Source organism: Lepus europaeus, chromosome 2 (genome assembly GCF_033115175.1).
Source record: "Lepus europaeus isolate LE1 chromosome 2, mLepTim1.pri, whole genome shotgun sequence".
NCBI lineage: Eukaryota > Metazoa > Chordata > Mammalia > Lagomorpha > Leporidae > Lepus > Lepus europaeus.
The window spans coordinates 12,232,548-12,255,056 of record NC_084828.1 but is presented as its reverse complement, the minus strand read 5'-3'; the positions used below and the strand labels follow the sequence as shown (position 1 = coordinate 12,255,056).

The 22,509-nt window shown below is 46.6% G+C and overlaps 2 protein-coding genes across 2 annotated transcripts; both read right to left on the bottom strand.

The window, feature by feature from the left end:
- Window positions 1–2,767: 2,767 nt before the first annotated feature.
- LOC133746706 (dnaJ homolog subfamily C member 15-like) lies at window positions 2,768–13,526 on the bottom strand. Its single transcript, XM_062174944.1, has 2 exons — window positions 13,459–13,526; window positions 2,768–4,532 (listed from the first exon to the last, which is right to left on the bottom strand). Exons 1-2 carry the CDS (start codon window positions 13,524–13,526, stop codon window positions 4,094–4,096), a joined length of 507 nt encoding a protein of 168 aa, XP_062030928.1. The 3' UTR covers window positions 2,768–4,093.
- Window positions 13,527–15,875: 2,349 nt separating this feature from the next.
- On the bottom strand, window positions 15,876–16,532 carry EPCIP (exosomal polycystin 1 interacting protein). Its single transcript, XM_062175411.1, has one exon. It carries the CDS (start codon window positions 16,530–16,532, stop codon window positions 15,876–15,878), a length of 657 nt encoding a protein of 218 aa, XP_062031395.1.
- Between the last annotated feature and the right edge of the window lie 5,977 nt (window positions 16,533–22,509).

The window sequence follows — 22,509 nt, the reverse complement described above, 5'->3', positions numbered from 1 at the left end:
TTTAAGTAGCAGGAAAAAAAATGAGGAAAATCTGTTCTCAGACAAGTGTATAGCTAATACAAGGAACTTTCAAATAAATAGACACACAGACCTGTGTCCCGAGCATAGGAATGGGTGTGCTAAAAATGTTACAAAATTTCTAAATTACTTGTCTCTCATTCGGGCAAAATGTAACCACTGGTTCTAATGCAGCAACATCATCTTTCTACCAAACCATTAACATTGATTCAGTCCAGGTTTAGTAGATCCAGAATTTTTCAAGTTACTATATTTTTAAAAAATTTTTTTAAAGATTTATTTTATTTATTTGAAAGAGTGAGAGAGGTAGAGGCAGAGAGAGAGAGAGAGATCTTCCATCTGCTGGTTCATTCCCGAAATGACTGCATCGGCCAGAGCTGAGCCAATTTGTAACCAGGAGCCAGCAGCTTTCTTCTTGTGGGTGGAGGGGCCCAAGTCTGGACCATCTTCTCCTGCTTTCCAAGGCCACAGCAGAGAGCTGGATTGGAAGAGGAGCAGCCGGGACTCGAACCAGTGCCCATATGGGATGCCAGTGCTGCAGGCTGGGGCTTTAACCCTCTGCACCACAGTGCCAGCCCCAAGTTACTATATTTTTAGAAGATTTATTTATTTATTTATTTGAAAGACAGAATTGAGAGAGAGAAAGAGAGAGATTTCCCATCTGCTGGTTTATCACACTAATGCCTGTAACAGCTAGGGCTGGGCCAAGCCAAATCCAGGAGCCAAGAACTCTGTCTGGGTCTTCCAGGTGGGTGGCGAATATTTGGGCCCCCGTCCATGGTCTTCCAGGAGTATTAGCAGGAAGCTGGATCAGAACCATGGAATAGCCAGGACTTGAACCAGACACTCTGTTATGCAATGTGGGTGTCCCAAGCTTTGGCTTAATCTGCAGCATAACACCTGCCCCTTGAGTTACTACTTTGCAAATACTTTGGCCACATCTGTTTCCCCAGATGGCAATCACTCAACCCCTTAATGTACTGGACATTCAGCTGTGAGAGTCATTCTTTCATTTTCTGAAACTTCCCATTGGGAAGTGAACCAGCAGGTGGAAGATCTCTCTCTCTCTCTCTCTCTCTCTCTCTCTCTCTCTCTCTCTCTCTCTTTCTCCTTCTCTCTTTGTGTCTCTGCCTTTCAAATAAATAAATCTTTATCTAAAAAATGTGTAAGGCTTTCTAGGATTGAGGCAGACCATTTTCCTGAAAGATGATTCCAATGAACAGGTCCAGAGTGTCCCCATTAAAAACCTTTTCTCTGAATATTTTTGGGAAAATGAGCAGCTGAAATCATTTTATTTTTTTTTTCATCATGAATGGATGTTTATTTTTTATACATAAATATGAAACATAAAATTCAACTCAGAATGGACCCAAAACAATCATCATCAAAGATGCAGGTGCCAGGACACAGACCCCTAGGTAGCTAGAGCAGTGTTCCTTAGGGAAACTTAGGGAGCTTCATTTCTACTTTGTTGTTCATTCATGTAGCTTCTTCTGCCACACTCACAAACATGGCACAGCTACTTGCTTATCTTGTAAGGTCTCAATTAAAGGACCCCATTTATACACTGGCTGATACAGCAGTACTTCTAACTTAGGATCTCATCCCCATACATTCTAATTCTAGATCTTTGGTTATCTTCACATTGCATGTACATCTCGTGTACAATAATGAAGTCTTTATAATGTTCATTAAATTGTACTGTCCTCACTTTTACATGCAGCTAAAGAAAGTGACGATAGGCTAAGGACGGAACATTGTGAATGCTATACTATTGCAATTGTCACCCATTAAATGACTGTTAGCTAATAACAGTCTTAATTTATATATTAAACTATATAGAGAATACTACAAAAACAGTGAAAAGACTGAAGTTTGTTCATTTCTGTGCAGGAAGTTGCTTCACTGTATGCTGTACTTCTGACTTCAAAATTTACTTCTGTTATCACTGCATCTCCTCTTTTTCATCTTTTTGTTCCCCAGTGCCAGAGCTTCCAGAGCCTTCTCACTTGGATACTATCTTTTTGTATACCATTTTGGAGAGCTTTAATGACGTCTACTGAAGGGAAGATGTGATGCTGCCTGCCTGTTTTCTCCTGTTTCACTGTCTTTTCAAGCAAGGAGCGCCCTCATTTTAGGAATCTCTTTTAGCTTGTTGCACTCATCGGCAATCTAGGTGTGTCATGAGTGATTCTTTCAGCCATATCAATTCGTTCACTGGTCTTTCTCACAATACATCTCTGCATTTTTAACCCTATTTTCAATGTCACCTTTGCTTAATCCACCCAAAGACTGGATTACAATTAGCAGCTTGCATCCTATGTCCTTATCTTTGGTAGAAACATGTACAATCCCAGTGGCATCAATGTCAAATATAACTTTAATCTGTGGGACTTCTTGGGGTATTGGAGGAATTCTAATCAAAGTGAATGGTCCAATAAGTTTGTTGTCTCCAGCCCTCTCTCTCTCCCCCAACATACTTTAATCTCAACTTGAGTCTGCCCAACGGCAGCAGTAGAAAAATACCTGGCTCATGGTTGGAATAGTGGTGTTCTTGTTAATAAGTTTGGTGAAGACACCTCCTGGTCTCAATACCCAGAGAGGGGAGTGACATCCAGGAGTGGCACATCTGTGACAGCACCAGCCAACACAGCCTTATCAGGAATGACAGCTTTACTTGGGGCTTGGCCAAAAGTGTTCAGTCCTGCTGAACCTGGAATAATGTAACATAAAAGGCTAGTCCAGAGCCTTTAATTTTCTTAGGTTTATTCAGTGCATGTATTTTTTCCAAAGCATCCCATCTCTAATATCACAGTATGTATAGATGATTATTGATGAATTAGAAATCTAAAGGGCTTCAGTTTCAAGCATTTTTGGTGGTGGATATGTAACCTGTACTAATCTAGTTGTTAATAGGCCAAACATGTTGCTAATCATATACAATGCACAAGAGAGCACCCCAAGAATTATCAAGCCCACATGTCAACAGTGCAAAGCTTGAGAACTCCTAAATTATGAGATGGTGTAAGTTGAAATTGCATCTAGGACGTTAATACATATTTTTAGGTGAAATAGTCATTCTGTTTCCCTGGACTGAGCCCAGGATTTCTAAGATATTGGGAAATGTTGCACTTCCTTCTGAATCTGTTTTCTCACCTTTGGAGAAAGCAACTTAATGCTGGCCTTTCATGACCACTTTTGTCCATTCCTACCTTTTAATACATTTATACATTTATAAAAGTATAAAATACTTTTATACCCTAATCATGCTAATGGATAAGATCCATTTCTATTAATTCTGTTCAGAAATAGTGACTCAACCATAGTGGTATCTTATTTTTTCTTAAAGCCTAGCGCGATGCTAATTACTCCATGAAGACTCCCCCTCCTCCTACCATGCACTCATTTTAAGTTACTTTGTTGTTTAACTTATCTGTACCTCTCTACCTACATGCTTAACCCTTCCTCTAAATATAAGATCTTTTGGGTCAGGATCCATGACTGGCTCATATTTTTAACTCTCAGAGGACTCACATGGTGCTTTACACATCATAGGTGGAATAAATATACAGTGCTAGAAGACTATAGTCAGCTTTCCCCAGTTCTTTTTAGCCTTATTTTGGTAATGTTTCCATCATTTTAATAGCTCTCCACGTTCTCATGCTTCAGCTGAGGGTATGACAGCAGCATTCTTCAAGTTCTAACTACTATTTTACAGAACACCTTTTAGTAAATTCCACTGTTTTCAAGTAATTTCCCCATGAGATGGCAGCAAGTATTTGATTTGAGGACCTTAGTTAGGCAAAGCCCATTCCTATGGAGAAACAAGAAAAAATGAGGGCACAAACATAAAACAGTAAGAAAATTTCTACTCATTGCTCAGAAATCTCAATTGCATTTCTGATGGTCATACTGGATTTAGGACTGACATAACAAGGCTATCAATATTTTATTGCTATAGAGCTTAATGCCAAAAGAAAAGTCTGGTCAACATACATATTTTAGACTAATTTGCACATCTTTTTTCCTTTCAGTGTCCTCTTTTGTTTCCTTCAGTATAATTCTTCAGCATCAATCAATGCTTGGTGGTTGCTTCTAACAAATCTTTTGCTTCGTTTATTTTAGTAGCTAGGTAAGGTGATCCTCCTTTATCTGGGTGATTCAAAATCATGATTCTCCTGTGAGCTGTTCTAATCTTGGCCTTACCAGCAGATGGGCTTACACCTAAAATAAGACTAGCTTCTCGCCTACTCATTTTCTGTTCAAATCCTCCTTTATAGTAGGATGAAAAGCTAGGAGTTGAAATCTTTCTTGTTGCTTCTGTGATTACTTGTTCTAAAGGTTTCCAGATCTGAAATGCATAGCGACCTGCAAATGCAAAAGCTGCAACACCCAATCCTACAGCTATCAAACTTCTTGCCAGGCCGTGGTCGATCTCGGCGTCGGGCCGTTTGGCCGAGGGCGGCACGTACTCGGCATAGCGCAGCCCCTCGCCGGCGGGGGCGACGCCAGCCCTGAAATCATTTTAACCAGTGCAGCATTTTGAATCTTCTGTGTTACTAGGTGAAAGGGTGAAATTTGTAGTGTGGATAAGATATGCGTGTTAAATTCACAACGGACACTTTACATGGGTCTCTAAGAACTGAAAGAGAAGGGCCAGCACCGTGGCTCACTTGGTTAATCCTCCGCCTGCAGCGCTGGCATCCCGTATAGGCGCCCAGTTCCAGTCCCGGTTGCTTCTCTTCCAGTCCAGCTCTCTGCTGTGGCCCAGGAGGGCAGTGGAGGATGGCCCAAATGTTTGGGCTCCTGCACCCATCTGGGAGACCAGAGACCAGGAAGAAGCTCCTGGCTTCGGATCGGTGCAGCACCGGCCATTGCGGCCATTTGGGAAGTGAACCAACTGAAGGAAGACCTTTCTCTCTCTCTCTCTCTCTCTCTCTCTCTCTCTCTCTCTCTCTGTCTGTCTATAACTCTACCTTTCAAATAAAAGAAAAAAAAAACTGAAAGAGAAACAGCAGTGTAATGCCTTCTAAAAGAACTCACTTATCACCTGTTTTGGATCAGTGTTAATACATTGCTATCTGTCCTCTTGGAAAAAAACAATTAAAAGTGGACACATTACTGAAGAAAACAGGATTTAAATATCCTAGATGGGTATAAAAGATAAAAGAATTAATGCTTCTTGTTTTCTGGACTGTAGCAAAGTAATACAATAAATACACAGTAAGATTGCAATTTAATTATAGGAAAAAATCAGGGACCAGTGCTATGGCGTAGCAAGTGAAGCCTCCACCTGCAGTGCCGGGCAGCTGCACTTCCGATCCAGCTCTTTGCTGTGGCCTGGGAAAGCGGTAGAAGATGGCCCAAGTCCTTGGGCCCCTGCACCCTCGTGGGAGACCTGGAAGAAGCTCCTGGCTCCTGGCTTCAGATCAGCGCAGCTCCGGCCATTACGGCCATCTGGGGAGTGAACCAGTGGATGAAAGACTTCTCTCTCTCTCTGCCTCTCCTCCCTTTGTGTAACTCTGACTTTTAAATAAATGAATAAATCTTTTTTTTAAAAAAAAGAAAAAATCAAATACAGCTTTGAATTTGTTAAAAACTACAACTTGACTTTAAAAAAGTAAAGCTGGGCCGGCACTGCAGCTCACTAGGCTCATCCTCCGCCTGCGGTGCCGGCCCTCCCGGTTCTAGCCCCGGTTGGGGCGCCGGATTCTGTCCCGGTTGCTCCTCTTCCAGTCCAGCTCTCTGCTGTGGCCCGGGAGTGCAGTGGAGGATGGCCCAGGTCCTTGGCCCTGCACCCGCATGGGAGGCCAGGAGAAGCACCTGGCTCCTGGCTTTGGATCAGTGCAGCGCGCTGGCCATGGTGGCCATTTGGGGGTGAACCAACGGAAGACCTTTCTCTCTGTCTCTCTCACTGTCTAACTCTGCCTGTCAAAAAAAAAAAAAAAAAAAAAAAGTAAAGCTTTCTTTTTATAAAAGTTTTGCCTGGTGCCAAGGTTGAGGTGCAGTGGGTCAAGCCTCAGCTGATTCAAGTCTCGGCTACTCCATTTCTGATCCAGCTCCCTGCTAATGTGGCTAAGAAGGCTGTGGAAGATGACCCAAGTGCTTGGGGTCCTGTCACCTATGTAGGAGACCCAGATGAATTTCCTGGCTCCTGGCTTCAGCCTGGTCCATCATCAGCCATTGCAGCCATCTGGGGAAGTGAACCAGCATTTGGAAGCTCTCTCTCTCTCTCTCTCTCTCCCTCCCTCCCTCCCTTCCTCCACCTCTATCGCTGTAACTCTGTCTTTCAAATAAAGAAATCACTCTTCGAAAAAAAAAAAAGAGAGATTATTTATTTTATTCAAAAGGCAGTGTTACAGAGATAGAGGGAAAGACAGAAACTGAAAAATCTTCCATCCTCTGGTTCATTCCCCAGATGGCTGCAATGGCTGGAGCTGAGCTGATCCAAAGCTAGGAGCCTTGAGCTTCTTCTGGATCTCCCACCTGGGTGCAGGGGCCCAGGCACTTGGGCCATCTTCTACTGCTTTCCCAGGCTCATTAAGAAGGAGCTGGATAGGAAGTAGAGCAGTGCCCACATGGGTTGCTGGTGCTGCAGTGGCTTTAATGGCTACACCACAGCGCCAGTCTCCAGAGTTGTTTGAGGAATTCCCATCCCCTCATTCATTCTTAGAGGCTTCAGTCTGCGGCTGCATGATTTCCTTGCACTTTTCCTTCTATACCCTCACCTCTATTAACTGTACTGCAGCTCCACTTCTGCCTATCTTTTTTTTTTTTTTTTTTGACAGGTAGAGTGGACAGTGAGAGAGAGAGAGACAGAGAGAAAGGTCTTCCTTTTTGCCATTGGTTCACCCTCCAATGGCCGCCGCGGTAGCGCGCTGCGGCCGGCGCACCGCACTGTTCCGATGGCAGGAGCCAGGTGCTTATCCTGGTCTCCCATGGGGTGTAGGGCCCAAGGACTTGGGCCATCCTCCACTGCACTCCCTGGCCACAGCAGAGAGCTGGCCTGGAAGAGGGGCAAGCGGGACAGGATCGGTACCCCGACCGGGACTAGAACCCCGTGTGCCGGCGCCGCAAGGCGAAGGATTACCTGTTGAGCCACGGCGCCGGCCACCTCTGCCTATCTTAATGATTGCACCTTGAGCCTTCTCCAAATTGCTGCACTGTGTGTTCTAGGGAATCTTCTCTAGTAACTGCCTCATTCTTCCTGTCCAGTCCACTTGCTCTACCCCCAGCCCAATAAACCCATCACTTTCACTCTCTCCCCACTCCTTCCTGCCTGTGATTCCACACTGGGGTTTACAAGGCCAGCTCCCAGTCTGTCCCCTTACGGCATCAACCTCTTGCCTGCTTGGTTGTATTCATCCAGCAGAACCCAGGCCGTAATTGAGCCAGTCTGTGGCCTCCTCTGTATCTGTCCCTAACAAACAAATGTTTTCTGCTTTGTTTTAAATTCACAAGCACAACCTTCAAATGGACAGTAATTTTTTTTTTTGACAGGCAGAGTGGACAGTGAGAGAGAGAGAGAAAGAAAGGTCTTCCTTTTCCGTTGGTTCACCCTCCAATGGCTGCTGCGGCCTGCAGACCATGCTGATCCGAAGCCAGGAGCCAGGTGCTTATCCTGGTCTCCATACAGGTGCAGGGCCCAAGGACTTGGGCCATCCTCCACTGCACTCCCTGGCCACAGCAGAGAGCTGGAAGAGGGGCAACTGGGATAGAATCCGGCACCCCGACCGGGATTAGAACCCAGTGTGCCGGCGCCGCAAGGCGGAGGATTAGCCTATTGAGCCGAGGTGCCGGCAGACAGTAAATCTTATCAACGTGCTTTTTGTTCCTGGTGGAATATGTTAATAGGCTGCTTTGTGAATCATGTGGATCAGTTGACCAAAAAATGGGTAAGGTTGTGAGGTTTTAATGATATGAAGATACTTTTAAAAGTTCATGAAGGGGCTGGAGCTATGGTGTAGCCAGTAAAGCCGCTGCCTGCAGTGCCGGCATCCCATTTGGGTGCCAGTTTGAGTCCTGGCTGCCCCACTTCCGATCCAGCTCTCTGCTATGGCCTAGGAAAGCAGTAGAAGATGGCCCAAGTCCTTGAGCCCCTGCACCCTTGTAGGAGACTGGGAAGAAGCTCCTGGCTCCTGGCTTCAGATTGGCACAGCTCTGACCATTGTCCCCATCTGAGGAGTGAACCAGTGGATGAAAGACGTCTCTCTCTCTCTCCCTGCCTCTTTGTAACTTTGCTTTTCAAATAAATAAATAAATCTTTTACAAAAAGTTCATGGAAAATGGAATTAAAGACATGCTTATTTTGGTGCAAAAAGTTTGGAATCCATGCATAAAAATGGTCATCAAATGTGTACTATGAAATTATGAAAATGTGTATTATGAAAAAAATGCATGGATTTCAAAGTCTCTGGCACCAAAATCCACATATCACTTTTTCCCACATCATTTTGAAATTTTTATTTATTTGCTAGCCAGAAAAGTGGGTAGACAGTGAGAGAAAAGGGGAGGGGGGGGAGGGAGTGCTCCCATCTTCCTGAATGCCCACAATTGCCAGGACTAGGCTGGCTGAGGCCTGGAGCCAGAAACCCAGGCCAGCCCAGTTACCTGACCTGTCACCTGCTGCCTCCTAGGGGGCGCCTTGGCAGGAAGCTGGAGTCAGGAGCCAGAACAGGTGTCCAACCCAGGCACTGCAGTGTGGGGTGCGGGCCTCTTCACCAGCAGCCTAACCACCAGGCCAAACTCCCGCCCTTCTGTTTATCTTTTAATGCCATTTTTCCCCAGTAACTCTCAGAAGTATACTTGTGTAATCAGTAAGTTCAGACAGAGAGACTTTTGTACTGTCCAGAGAGTACTTAATTACGAGTTTAATCAGTGAAACATTTATGAATGTCAGTTGTTAACCCGCCAACAATTTGTTTAAAAACTGGACAAATTCCCCAAAGAAGAGGCTTTACAGGAATATTCTCCAAAAGGTAAGTGATAAACCAGATCCACAAAGTTGAGTAACCCTTCCTAATAATAATAATAATAATAATAATGTAATAATAATAATAATAATACAAACTTAACTACTTGGAATTAATGAACAATCACACGATTCTGTGACTCAAAGAAGAAATTTTTACATCACTCTGTAAATTATCCAAAAACTTTATTTAAAAAAAATTTTAAAGGTCTATTTATTTATTTGAAAGGCAATGTTATAGGCAGAGAGAGGGAAACAGAGAGACAGGTGTTCCATCCACTGGTTCACGTCCAACTGGCTGCAACAGCTGGAGCTGGGCTGATCTGAAGCCAGGAGTCAGGATCTTCTTCCGGGTCTTCCACATGGGGTGCAGTGGCCTAAGCACTTAGGCCATCTTCCACTCTTTTCCCAGGCCACAGCAGAGAGCTGGATCAGAAGTGGAGCAACTGGGACTCGAACTGGCACCCACATGGGATTCCAGCGCCCCAGGCAGAGGCTTAACCCACTGTGCCACAGCACTGACCCCTAAAAACTCTTTTTTAAACATCTTTTGTTGCTATCACTACTTCTCTTCCTCTTTTTTTTAAAAAAAGATTTATTTATTTCTTTGAGAGGGAGAGACAGAGAGATTTTGCATCAGCTGGTTCACCCCCCAAACAGCTGCAATGGCCAGAGCAGGGCCAGGCCAAATCTAGGGCCCTAGTGCCTGGCGCTCCATCCAGGTCTTCCACGTAAGTGGCAGGGGCACAAGCACTCACGCTGTCTTCCACGGCCCTCTCACACACACTAACAGGGAGCTGGATTGGAAGCACAGCCCAGACTAGAACCAGCATTCATATCATGTGCCAGTGTCACAAATGGTGGCCCAACCAGCTGCACCACGACGGCATTCCAACTAAAAACCCTGCAAGTTAGTAGAAATGTTGCTATTAGGCCGGCGCCACATCTCAAAAGGCTAATCCTCCGCCTTGCGGCGCCGGCACACTGGGTTCTAGTCCCGGTTGGGGCGCCGGATTCTGTCCCGGTTGCCCCTCTTCCAGGCCAGCTCTCTGCTGTGGCCCAGGAGTGCAGTGGAGAATGGCCCAAATGCTTGGGCCCTGTACCCCATGGGAGACCAGGAGAAGTACCTGGCTCCTGGCTTTGGATCAGCGCGGTGCGCCGGCCACAGTGTGCCGGCCGCAGTGCGCCGGCCATGGTGGCCATTGGAGGGTGAACCAACAGCAAAAGAAGACCTCTCTCTCTGTCTCTCTCTCTCACTGTCCACTCTGCCTGTCAAAAATTTTAAAAAAAATTTAAAAAAAAGAAATGTTGCTATTAGGTATAAACGTTGATACACAGTTAAAGGGATACTCATAATAATGTATTGCATTAAACTAACTTTGTAAATTTTTTAAAAAATTTTGTTTCTTGTTTGAGAGGTAGAGTTAAAGACAGAGACAGAGGGAGAGACAGAGAGAGGGGTCTTCCATCTGTTGGTTCACTCCCCAAATGATCACAATGGCAGGAGCTGGGCTGATCCAAAGCCAGGAGCCAGGAGCTTCCTCCAGCTCTCCCACAAGGCTGTAGAGGCCCAAGAACCTGGGCCATCCTCCGCTGCTTTCCCAGGCCACAGCAGAGAGCAGGATCAGAAGAGCAGCCAGACACGAACCAGTGCCCATATGAGATGCCGGCACCACAGGCAGAGGCCTAGCCTGCTATGCCACAGAGCCAGCCCCTAGTTTTGTGATTTTATAATTACAAGAATATTAAGAAAAATAATCTACTTCAGAAATGATGAAAAGGAGCAAACAATTCCAAGCACGTGGGAAGTAGGAATATTTGAGGATAAAACTGAAATTAGTCTGTTATAAAATAATCAAATGAAAACCAAAACATAGGAATGACAAGGAAAAATCTAAGTCTGATAAGGGAATAACACAGAACACACACACACCTCATAACTTCAGGTGTAACTAGACATAAGGAAGAGGCCAAATTAATTATGAGATAATATTATGTGCAACCCAGCGATAATACCTCTGAAGTTCCACAGAAAATTATTTTCCAGAAGAAATACAAATGACACAAAACTGCCTAATGACTCTAACAGAGCAGTAAACAAATACAAAGCAGGAATGATTTTTGAGTGAGAGGTAACTACAGTTTATTTAAAAATGCAGGAATGACCTTGCATTTTAAAAAAATATTTATTTATTTGTTTATTTGAAAGTCAGAGTTACAGAGAGAAGGAGAGGCAGAGAGAGAGAGAGAGAGAGAGAGAGGTCTTCCATCTGCTGGTTCACTCCCCAGCTGGCCACAATGGCCAGAGCTGCACCAATCTGAAGCCAGGAGCCAGGAGCTTCTTCTGGGTCTCCCATGCAGGTGCAGGAGCCCAAGGACTTGGGCCATCTTCCACTGCTTTCCAAGGCCACAGCAGAGAGCTGGATCGGAAGTGGAGCAGCTGGGATTCAAACTGGCGCCCATATTCAACGCAACCAGTGCAGGCATCCACTATACCACAGTGCTGTCCCCTGCAACGGGTCTCTTCTAAATGGCCTCTGACTCCAAGGAAACTTCAAAAAGTTGGTGGCACATGGAATTAAAAGATAAATTTATTTGGATGCAAAAATTCCAAATCTATGCATTCAAAAGATCTTTAAAAAGTTCATGAAAATACATGTTACAAAATAACTATGTTTGGGCTTCACATTCTTTTGCACCAAAACAAACATGTCTTTTACATGCCACGTTCCGCCCATATTTTGAAGTTCCCTCTTGTTCCAGTGCTTCGTTTCGATCCTGGGGTCTTCTTTTTACTCTCTCGTGAGTGATCAGATTAAGTCCTATGGCTTTTTCAGACTCTTATAATGAGGATAATCACAACCTGTAGCTAATATGGATCCGGATGAGTGAAATCATTGATTCAACTCAAAGGCAAACAAATTGTCTTCTTTTGCCTAATGGCTCCTGGCTGGTACTGTGCTGTGATGGGCTTAGTATCATCGTGCCTACGCTGTTAGCAACAACATGAAGAAAACATATCATTTCTTTGTAATTTAAAACAATTTAGTGTTTTATTTCTCTTACTAACAAAAACCTTAAGTGTGATAAAATGTTCTTGGTTGTCAGTTCTGAAAGATAATTACATGAGGGTTAGCTATATTATGCCTTCTTTTCTTTTTAGAAGTTTTTATTGAAGCAGAAAATGCATGCAAAAAGCCAGTGTGTGACAAGTGAACAGCATTCTTTGAAAATTAATCGTGGGCATAGCTTATGTAAGCTTTGTGTTACACCCCCTTCCTGTCAGTAAAATGTCTAACAAATTGTGTACAAATGTATCTGTGTCTTGCTCTCTTTCTGGAGAGCTGGGGGTAAACTCTGACCAGCACGCCACTGGCCAGAGGCAACAAATGGCTACGGTAGCCCCGTAGCCCCGGGCCAGGTGGGAGCCACTGATGGGGTTTACTGCCCCAGAGCTTGTTACTTAAAACATAAGAGCAAGCTGAATGGCATGTCAACAGTGTTAGATTTCACTTAACAGCTCAGAATTCATCATGAGCTTGAGGGATCGGGTCTGGCCCCACCATGCCCTCCAGTGGCCACACTTCACTTGAGTTAGGCCACGGCAGGCTTTCTAGGTGCATCCAGGGACCACCCAGTGAACCCCCGGCCCCTCCCTGCTGCCCTCCGACACTGTGCTGAGTGCCAAGTGCCGCTTGTTCCATGTCTGTGCTGTGGATTTTCTCTGTTCCTTACTTGTCTCATAACAGCACAAGATGAACCACAGATCCAGAAACTTGGCAACAACAGCTCTAAATTATAATTAAATGAATTTTCATTTTTTAAAAAGATTTATTTTATTTATTTGAAAGATGGAGAGACACAGAGAGAGAGAGTGAGAGAGAGAGAAAGAAAATATTTTCCATCTACTGATTCACTCCCCAAATGGCTGCAATGGCTGGGGCTGGGTCAGGCCAAAGCCAGGAGCCAGGAGCTTCTTCCGGGTCTCCCATGTGGGTGCAGAGGCCCAAGGACTTGGGCCATCTTCTACTGCTTTTCCAGGCCCTTCACAAGGAGTTAAATCAGAAGTGGAGCAGCCAGGACTCGAACCGGTGCCCATATGGATATGGGATGCCAGTGTTGCAGGTGGTGGATTAACCAGTTCTGCCACAACATTAGCCCTGAACATTCATCTTCTACTGATTTAAATCCTACTCATCAACAATGATTTATCATATTAATCACTTAAAACATACATGAAAGAGCTTGGAAACTATTATAAGCTACTAAAGGAAGATATCCAAAGGATAGACATTAATTTCTAACATATTTAATTTGATGCTTTATTAGTAAATATCCATAAAAGTTCAGTAACTGGTGATATCTATCTATATATATATTTGTTATTTATCTTTTCACTTTTATTTGTCTAGCTTTTCTTGTCCTCTCTTTCTACCTTCTTTGCCTTTTGTCTATCACTTTAATGTTACCTCTGAAGTTCAAGGTCAGCAATGTGGTCATTATCCCTTTTTATTAAAATTCGTACTTTGGCCTTCATTTTGCCTAGTTTGAACACTGGTATTATGGACTCATGCTAATTAGCCTGAATGGCCAAATCTCCCACCAATTAAGCAAATGTAGAAATTGCAGGTTATTTTGGTTTACTCTATGCTAAGGTTTAGAGGAAAATAATGTGATGAATGAGATCTTTGATGAATGCCATCAACCCAGGACAACCTGTTATCTCCTCATAGAAGTATTTCTTAGTGTTATGGTATCATGAATGGAATCACATTTCAAGTTCACTGCACTCTAAGTTTCGACCACAATTGTCACAGATTCTTCATGTTCCAACTTAATGATAAATTGGGCATCTGTATGTACAATGTATGTACAATGATGATGAGCCAGTTTGAAGTTTTTTTTTTTTTTTTTTTTTTTTTTTTTTGTTGTTGTTGTTGTTGTTTTAAAATTTTTGACAGGCAGAGTGGACAGTAGAGGGAGACAGAGAGAAAGGTCTTCCTTTTTGCCGTTGGTTCACCCTCCAATGGCTGCTGCGGCCGGCGCACTGCGCTGTTCCAATGGCAGGAGCCAGATGCTTCTCCGGTTCACCCTCCAATGGCCGCCGCGGTAGGCGCGCTGCGGCCGGCACACCATGCTGATCAGATGGCAGGAGCCAGGTGCTTATCCTGGTCTCCCATGGGGTGCAGGGCCCAAGAACTTGGGCCATCCTCCACTGCACTCCCTGGCCACAGCAGAGAGCTGGCCTGGAAGAGGGACAACCGGGACAGGATCGGTGCCCCGACCGGGACTAGAACCCGGTGTGCCGGCGCCGCAAGGCGGAGGATTAGCCTGTTAAGCCACGGCACCGGCCTGCCAGTTTGAAGTTTTTTAAATTATTATTTGACAGGCAGAGTTAGTGAGAGAGAGAGAGAGACAGACAGACGGACAGACAGAGAGAAAGGTCTTCCTTTTCTGTTGGTTCACCCCCCAATGGCCACTGCGGCTGGCGTGCTGCGGTCAGCACACTGGGCTGATCTGTAGCCAGGAGCCAGGTGCTTCTCCTGGTCTCCCATGGGGTGCAGGGCCCAAGCACCTGAGCCATCCTCCACTGCACTCCTGGGCCACAGCAGAGAGCTGGACTGGAATGGTGTTATAAATAATCGTTAGGTTCCCAGGCTAGCCCCTTAGAGTAAGCAAATACGATTGTAATGGTACCAGACTACATCCTAGTTTCTGGAAAGAGAGGAGGAGGAGGAGAGGAAGAGGAAGATGAGGGAGCAGCAGAAGGAATGGGGTGGAATCGAGAAAGAGAAGGGAAGGAGAGAGGTGCTAGAAGGGAAGAACTTTTCCTGGGGTTCTGCCGGCTCACTCGGAATTTTGAGATTTATGCCTTTTTTTTTCATATCCTCCAATGGTCACATCTGTATCCCTGTCTTTGTGATCCAGTGCCCTCAGTTAGCCGTGAGGTCCAGCCTCCTCATGCCTGTCCTCCCTCCCCTCCCAGACTCTCCAAACTTCCGCTTCCCAGCGCATCTGTCCCCAGCAAGGTATTGGGAAAACATCGTGTGGAATTCACAGCCCCCCAAACCTCCGAGATCCACCACTCTCTGCTCAGAGGAGTTCCAGGCAATGCTGTTTGAAAATTAAATAAAAACGGAAGTTCTCTCTCACCCTTGGTTCTCTTTGGACGGTTTCAGTTCCCCATGGTCAATGGCAATCTGAAAATAATGAATGGAAAATTCTCGAAATAAACAGTTCATAAATTGTAGACCTCACACTGTTCTGGGTAGCATGATGATAACTTGTGGCACTCCTTTCCACCCTGCCCAGGGTGTGAATGCTCCCTTTGTCCAGTCTATACACCCTGTGACCATTACCCGTCACAGTTATCAAACTGCCTATGGTGGTACCAGAGTGCTTTTGTTCAAATTACTCTTGGTTTACTGCATAAAGCCCCCAAAGTGCGAGAGTAATGATGCTAGCAATTTGGAAGTGCCAAGGAGGGGTTGTAAAGTGCTTCCTTCAATGGAAGTACAATAAGATATACATATATGTGTGTGTGTGTGTATATATATCTATAGAGAGAGAGAGAGCCACAGTCCCCTAAATTTTATTTCAGTAAATGCACTGGGTAGTTGTTCTATTTTACATTAGTTATGGTTGTTCATGTCTTACTGTGCCTGATTTGAAGCGTTACCACTGATACGTTTGTATATCACCTACAGGTCCCGGTACTATCTGCCCTTCCTGGTATCCTCTGGGGGGCTTGGAAACGCATCCCCCTTGGATAAGCAGGGCTGCTGTTAATATTGGTACCCATGGGGTCTTCCTGCCTTCCAGGAGGGATCCCCATCTCATGGCCTTATCCCCACATTTCACGTGCAGGCGGGACACGGTTCCGGTGTTAGTAAATGACTGTGACGACACAGCTTGTGTTGCTTGCCACGGGGAACGTCTTAAAGTAAGAGAAATCCGGGAAGTCGTGGGCGGTGCTGGTGACGTTCTCTACACTGTATGATTTTAAGGAGGAGTCCCTGTTGAAGAGAGCCACGTCCAAGAAGGAGATGTGCAGACACAGCGGCCAGCCTTTGTGTGGCCGCGGGGCCTTCTCTTCGGCGTCCCTGTCCCCGCCGCGGATCAGTAAGCTCTGCTCTGCCCATGCTTGCTTGCCCTCGGCGTTGATGCGGAGCCGCCTCAGCCCACAGATGGCCAGGTACGCGGTGGGGAGGGTGTTGGTGCTGCACAGGGCGAGCTTCAGGTCCTGGACCAGCGTGAAGTTCAGCAGGCGGCCCAGGGCGGACGTGTCCGTGAACCAGACGGTCAGGCGGCCGTGGTAGCGGGCTCGCTCCACCGCCAGGGGCAGGGCCGTTTTGCAGCTGCACATCAGGTTGGCCAAACTGTAGTCACAGTCCCGGATGTCGGCGGAGCAGGTGCAGTTCCGAATGGCGTTTTCCCGGGCGAGAATCAGGGTGCTGTTCTTCTGCCCCGCGGTGCCGCGCTGCAGGGCGAAGACCCCCAGGGTGCCGAGCAGAAGGAGGCAGTGCCCGGACGGCGGCTCCATTCTTGCATCATCAGCCAGTCCGAGGGAACTCACCTGAAAGGAAATATGCCGCTCTGTTATCACAGCCTCTCAACAGAAAGACACAGCGTGCGGAGGAGGAGTCCCCTGAGGCTCCCACTGAGAACCTCTCTCTCCCGTGCTGTTCTAACACAGACAGGCAAAGCCGACGGCTCAAGGTCCTTTTCCCAGACCTTCCCGAGTGGACAGGCAGATCTCCCAACACTGCATAAACCTCGCAGCTCTGTCTGCTGACCGGGAGGCGAACACGCCAACAAGAGAGCAAGATATAAGCGCTGATAAGTGCTCAAGATAAGGTGGGAAGTCTTTCTATTTTAAAGAGAAATACCAATGCTGGGGTTAAGGGGGTGAGTGCTCTCTAGTGCCTGGCATATAACAGGTGAGTGGTCCTTATTTATGGGGTGATTGGAACAAGCTAAGCATCGTGTGGCAGAGAGCATCAGACCCCAGCTCTATAAAAAGAAAACACTCTTCTGCTGTACCTGGTCATTGATGAGAAACCAAATATACAATTTAGTGCATCTGTATTTCCTGAGCACACTTTAGGGCTGGAAGGTCCTTGAGATGAGACCTCTGAGTGGAAGGGCCAGAGTCATGGACAGGGCCACCCAGGAAGGGCTGGGAGGGAGACGCAAGGGTCATTCTGAGCGATGAACCGCGTCCAAAGACAAGGACGACAGCGGGAAAGAAGTTGGGCAGCCCCGCGATCCTTAGGATGCACACCGAGGCTGCAGGGACAGAAGAAAGCAGTAGGGTGGCAAAGCTAAAAACACCAGGGATCAGGTAGACAGGTAGGCAGCACACAGGTGGGTCCGCAGGGGGCTTGGTGCATAGGGAAGGTGACGTTGCGCTTAGCTCAGTAAGTTTGAGCAGCAGGTGAGATACTGGTTCACAGCAATCATAACTATACCCATCCACCCATCCATCTCTCATCTGTCTGTCCATCATTCACTCCTCCTTACAAAACTGACCTTACTTATTAATATTTCCCAAAATTAATAAGCTGTGTGGGTTCTTGTCACGTATTCAGAGAATTCTGAATACTGGCTCAGATAGACCAGGCAACATGGTAAGTTTTTAAGGATTTCATTTAGTGAAATGGGTAGGGGAGTGAGGGCTTTATCTAAGAGAGAAAGAAAAGTCTAGAGACTAAGTTGGGGTCCTTACCAAGCAGAGAGCAGGCCAGGAGCCAGTCAAGTGCAGCAAGCAGGGAGCTGGCACCCCGAAGGCACGGGCAGCAAAGGCAACAAATGGCAACACGGGCAAAAAAGGGAAGGGTCCACCGTGTTCCAGGCCTTTGATCCACTTCCCAAGGGGAGTGGTTATGTAGCCTGACTGGCAGGTGGGCGTACAGGTTGGGGGTCAGGTAGGGGCATGAGACCACCCAGGGGATGTGGTGCAGGTGAGGTCTTCCAGCTCACAAATCTAACCCATTTTATCCTGTCTGCCTGCCTACATCACATATATTCAAAAAACATCTATGCAGACTTGACAGGGTAGCAGGTGCTTGGCTGGCACTGGGGATCCCGTCCAGAACAAGACAATCCGGGCCTCAGTGCTCAGGGAGCTTATTTTTTTTAATGCATTCGATTCTGAACCCAATTTGCTGTGGCATCAAGAGCCCAAGGCCCGGCCAGGCTTGCACATGAGGACCGAGAGACTGCACAGTGGAGGAGGGAAGGGGAGAGAAGCGTCAGGAGCCAGGCAGGTCCCAGCACGGGCTTTGTGCCAAGCCATGGTCTAGGCCGAGCTGAAGAAACAAAGACAAGACAGACCTGGACCTTCCCCTCTGAAGCAAGCAAGGCTGAGCTGAGAAGAGCCACACTGAACACACAGTTACAAGAACACAGCAGAGAGGTGGGTTAAATTCCACCTGGGGACCAAATAAGGCAGTTTGTGGTGTTTTGTGCTTATTTAGAAGTTGGCACTGGATTTTATTTAAAAGGCTTTATTAATACGGACACTCTGCAATATAAAGGAAAGAGCTTTGAGAAACTCGGAGACTCAGAATTCTCCCAAAACGAGAGGCTCCATGGCTGTAAATCGTCTTAGAATCCGGAGGTGACTACCCACTTAGGAAGGCAAGGGGAATAATAACTAAGTGTGCGATAATTTTAGATGAAACTGACCCAGATTCCATCTGAGGTTTCTGGGACTTCATGTCCCCGTAGCCCTATCACGCCAGAGCTGGGGATCCTGCCGATACTGTGGGCTCACCCTGACCCCAGCCTTAAAGAAAAAGGCAGGGGGTGGCATTGTGGTGCAGCAGGTTCCCATAAGGGCTCTGGTTCAAGACCCAGCTGATCCTCTTCTTGTCCAGCTCTCTGCTAATGCACTTGGGAAAGCAGTGGAAGATGCCCAAGTGCTTGGATCCCTGCACCCATACAGGAGACCTGGAAGAGGCTCCTGACTCCTGGCTTTGGTCCAACCCAGTCCCTGCCATTGTGGCCATTTGTGGAGAGAATAAGTGGATGGAAGATTCTCTCTCTCTCTCTCTGTGTGTGTGTGTGTGTGTGTAACTTGGCCTTTCAAATAGATAAATACTTTTTTAAAAACAAAAAAGGCAGGGAGGGGCATGCATGCATTAGCCCAGCACCTGGGGGAAACCATCGGACTCGCTCTCTCCGACACTGGGAGTGTTCAGAGGCCCACGCAACAGCACAGAGGTGGGAAGAGAGGATGAAGATGTGGGGAACGTGTGGGACTAGAGGTCCCCAAAGGGCTTTGTTGGAAAGACTTCCCAACAGTCCAGGTCCTGGCTGGACCTCACGGTGGTCCCTGCCTCCTGGGCAACATGGAGTCCAAAGGCCAGAGCACAAGAAGCCTCCCTGAGGGTGTACAGTGTGGGGCCCACACCCCGATAAGCATGGGGCGGGGGTAGTGCAATGGGGGCAGCCGGACGTTTCTCTCCTCTACGTCCGAATTTCCGACTCTGGGTTTGATGAATGAAGACTGAACACACTTTGACAAAACACCCCCAACCCCACCCCGAGTGCAGGTGTGTGTCTCACTGCCGCTTTGCATGTGGCTTATCCCCTAAGGGCTCAGGAGTTGGAAGCTTGGCCCCCAGGGTAGTGATGTTGAGAGCTAGGGGGACTAGAGGGAAGCAGTGATGTCACTGAGGATGTGACCATCGGAAGGAACTAATGTAGTTCTTGTGGACTGCTTAGTTCTCACGAGCGGGTGGTTGTAAAAGTGAACCTGAGCTGGCGCCGTGGCTCAACAGGCTAATCCTCCGCCTTGCGGCGCCGGCACACTGGGTTCTAGTCCTGGTTGGGGTGCCGGATTCTGTCCGGGTTGCCCCTCTTCCAGGCCAGCTCTCTGCTGTGGCCTGGGAGTGCAGTGGAGGATGGCCCAAGTGCTTGGGCCCTGCACCCACATGGGAGACCAGGAGAAGCACCTGGCTCCTGCCTTCGGATCAGCGTGGTGCGCTGGCTGCGGTGGCCATTGGAGGGTGAACCAACGGCAAAGGAAGACCTTTCTCTCTGTCTCTCTCTCACTGTCCACTCTGCCTGTCAAAAATTAAAAAAATTTAAAAAATTAAAAGTGAACCTGGCCTGCCCTCATGCTTTTGCTTCCTGTCTCGCCCTGCAAGCTCTCCCTTGTGTGTGCTCCTGCCATGATGCCAGCTGCCCTGAGGCTCTTGTCAGAGCCAGTGTCAGGCTTTTCTGGCTTTCAGCTTCCAATACGATGAGCAAAATAAGCCTCTTTTGTTTATAAAGAGAACCAGCCTCATGCATTTCATTGTAGTACGTGTGGGATGTACCCAACTCCAAACTGCTTCATTTGCTGAAAGACTCATTTTCACCTCCTCAGAATCTTCAAGAATTTTTCAGGGAGTTGGGGATTGCATTTCTGAGAAATGTGCTTGCCCAGCTCCCCACAGGATTCTCAGCCCCCAGCCCCCAGCCCCCAGCTGCCTGCCCCCAGTACTGTCTCTTGCTTTAAATCTGAGACTGCCTGCTCTTTGCTGGGACGGCTCCTGGGCTTCTGGCTCTCTTGTTTTCCCAGTTTCTTCACTTGAGTCTTTTCCTGTAATTGCATTTCCACTTAGAAAACTCACTTCTTTCAAATTAAACTCATTTCTGAATTACATTTGTGAATCACTTTTGGTTTTTAATTACCAATAGGATTTGGAGAATGTCATTAGGTTTTTCCACAACTCTATTTTTTTTGTCTCTTGTGTTAAGTCTACAGCTGCAAAAACATCATTGTTTGTGACACTGCAAATCTGTTTGGGGCAAATGGTGCACAGGCTGTACTCCCCCTGACTCCGTATCTCCTTCCTGGTAATATCTTCTTGTAAACACGTCTGGTCCAGTCTGAAACATTCCTGTTGGAGCCCAGCATAAACATTATCTAAATGTTGGGTGTGATTCTAGATTGAGAAGGAATCTCTGTGGAATTTGTTTTGAAGCTGCTGATCTCTGTACCTGCTGAATTCAGAGGTCTTGGCCTTCGTGTACCCAGTTGCCAGTATCGACTGCCATGGGGATTTCTTCAGCTGCAAAGCAATACAAAAATAATATTTAAACTGATTTGGAATAGTTGCTATAATTTTAATCATATTCAGTGATTCAAAGATGGAATGATCATATATATATATAGCTTTCAACATCATGCCTGAAAAGTTTCACTGCATTGGTACCACCTGAGTTGTTAAAAGTTTATTTTAATGTTAAAGGCAGAGTTGCTGAGGGGGAGAGAGAGAGATTTTCTGTCTACTAGTTAACTTCTCAAAGGTCCACAGTCCCAGAGCTGGGAGAGTCCAAAGCCAAATGCCAGTTACTCCAGCCAGGTCTCCCTTGTGTGATAGGAACTCAAGCGCTTGCGCCATCATCCACTGCTTCCCAGAGTGTGTGTTAATAGAAAGTTGGATTGGTAACAGAGGTGAAACCCAAGCCCAAGCCCTCCGACATGGGATGCAGGCATTCCAAGCAGCGGCTTAACCCTCGGCCCCAATACCTTCCCTTCCCTGTGTTTTGTCGTGGTTGCATAAAGACATTTACTGTGTCTTGCAACTAGGATTGCTGGATGCTTCCAGTGCCCACCAGTGCCCATGTTCCCTTTTCCTGCCTACTGGACTTCATTCCCAAGCTTGTTGCAGTGGCTTGGGGCCATGTGACTGAGTTCTTCACTGGTGGAAGATTCCGTGGAGGACCAGGGGGCCTTAGAGGGTGGCAGAGCTGTAGATAAAGGCTTGACTCCCTGGATGGCTGGATGGAACAGAGCACAGCCTTCTCCCCATCCGGGGCATTCAACTGCCATATGGGAGCAAGAGACCTTGACTACTCCAAGCCATTGGTACCTTGATGCTGGTCATAGTAGTTGGCCTCCCCTAATACAGAAGGTGCCAATATTATATTGCAATTGAAAAATTTTACATCTTCTTTCCTCAAAAGAAAATGAGAAATTAACATGTAAAGAGTATGTGTTTGATGCCAGCAAATGGCCTCAATCATTGGAAAATCAAAAATCAAAACAAAAAAAAAAGTCATTACTGTCTGCTAGGGATTTGACATTTGCCCAAGAGAACTTGGAACATACTCTGGGAACAAACAACTACAAGGGGACTTCAAAAAGTTCATGGAAAAAGGGAATTTAGAGATAAGTTTATTCTGGTGCAAAATATTTTGAAATCCACACGTACATTTTTTTTTCTTTGTAATATGCATTTTCCAAAGCATTGTGGCAGCCCCTTTATAATAAGACAACATGATTGCCTATAAAGGATGCAGGTGACGTGCTGGGTGGAAGAAGTGGAAAGAGCTCCCCAAAAGGGGGCGCTGTTTGGATGAGGCGGGGTGGGGGGGGTGATGGGGCTGGGGAAGGGAGGCAGTGTAGAGGCAGTGACCTGTGTGGCTCTGCAGCCCATGGCGAGTGGAGAGTGTGTGCCAGACGGCCGGAGGGACATGAGCAGGACAGTGAGACGGGACCTCGCCGGCCAAGCTAAGGACTT

Coding starts and splice junctions, on each gene's coding strand:
- LOC133746706 (XM_062174944.1), bottom strand. CDS start 13,526: ATGAAGGCCAAAGTACGAATTTTAATAAAAAGGGATAATGACCACATT. Junction 4,533..13,458: donor GCTGACCTTGAACTTCAGAG/GTAACATTAAAG, acceptor AAATGATTTCAG/GGCTGGCGTCGCCCCCGCCG.
- EPCIP (XM_062175411.1), bottom strand. CDS start 16,532: ATGGAGCCGCCGTCCGGGCACTGCCTCCTTCTGCTCGGCACCCTGGGG.